This window comes from Acanthisitta chloris, unplaced genomic scaffold (assembly GCF_000695815.1).
Source record: "Acanthisitta chloris isolate BGI_N310 unplaced genomic scaffold, ASM69581v1 scaffold46086, whole genome shotgun sequence".
Taxonomy (NCBI): Eukaryota; Metazoa; Chordata; class Aves; order Passeriformes; family Acanthisittidae; genus Acanthisitta; species Acanthisitta chloris.
The window spans coordinates 507-1,604 of NW_008680646.1; the positions used below are offsets into that span (position 1 = coordinate 507).

The following is a 1,098-nucleotide window of genomic DNA, read 5'->3' on the forward strand; positions in this document are numbered from 1 at the left end:
CATCTGTCACAGTTTAAGATTAAAAAAAAATAACCAAAGCACCAAGCCCCACCCCCAAAAACCCCAAACAAACTCCAGAACTGTAAATATTTTTGTACCAACCACCCATGATAACAAGTCATGCAGTTCATGGGCCATCTGAGAGCAATACTGAAGTATTTTGCCTTGTGTGTCAGATTTTAATGTAATATAAGGAATAGGGACATTTGGGTTTGCATGTATCTCGATACCTGGAATTTTGTATATTTTAAGTGGAAAAGCTGTTCATATTTTAATTCATTCTTTTATCTTAAAAAGTAATTACCTAAACTAGATCAAGGATGTGATGTTGGTTCTAGTCATCTCAAGCGAACTGAAAGCAAGTAAAATACTTGAAATAATTTATTGGAACTTAAGAGTGTTCTGAGGCAAAGATATTTTGCAGGACTTAGAAATGTAGATAGATCTTAAATACATGTGTAAATGAAACTGCAGTTAACAAACACATCCCAGACTATTTATGATTTTTGAGAGTCGATTCCCATAAATGCAAAGGGAGATCATTCTCTCTGTTTTATTGTCCTATTTTTTAAAAGGATTTCTCAGCTTTTAAAAAAGCTTTTTCATGAACACATGTGCAGTTTCAGATAATGACTTTAAAACTGTGGGCACATGTGTAGTAAAGCTGACACAGCATTCTTTCATACACCTGGAATTCATTAGAACATGAAATTGTGCATTGTGAAGTGAATTCTGTTGTATTTTTTTCAGTCCAGCAATGGTTTTTATTTGCACGGCAAGTAATGTCATTGTAGAAAATAATCATATTAATACCAACTTGCTTTCAAAAACTCTTTTATTTGATTATGGACTTTGGAGAGTTTTATAGAACAACATTTTTCTTAGATATCTATTTCTACTGAGAAGAAATGAAGTTCTGTAAGCTGTATGTTTGTGCATTGCTTTCTGAATGAAAATTTGTGGTGTTTGTTTTCAAAACTTTTTTTTTCGCCCCCTCTCAGAATCCTATTTTGGGGACAAAAGTTCCTGTGTAGAAAATGCTAATACCTTGAATCTCACAAGTTCTTCATCCGTGCGTGGCCTGAACAGCACATGTGT

The 1,098-nt window shown here is 33.7% G+C and overlaps 1 protein-coding gene across 1 annotated transcript in view; it reads left to right on the forward strand.

The window, feature by feature from the left end:
• Window positions 1-325: 325 nt before the first annotated feature.
• The window catches only part of MSH4 (mutS homolog 4), a gene marked incomplete at its 3' end in the record, with an annotated part of 18,676 nt that continues 17,903 nt past the window's right edge, over window positions 326-1,098 (forward strand). Inside the window, exons 1-2 of the mRNA XM_009077761.1 lie at window positions 326-362; window positions 1,002-1,074. Of these exons, the coding sequence (XP_009076009.1) occupies window positions 326-362; window positions 1,002-1,074 (110 nt within the window). The remainder of the gene's footprint in view (window positions 363-1,001; window positions 1,075-1,098) is intronic.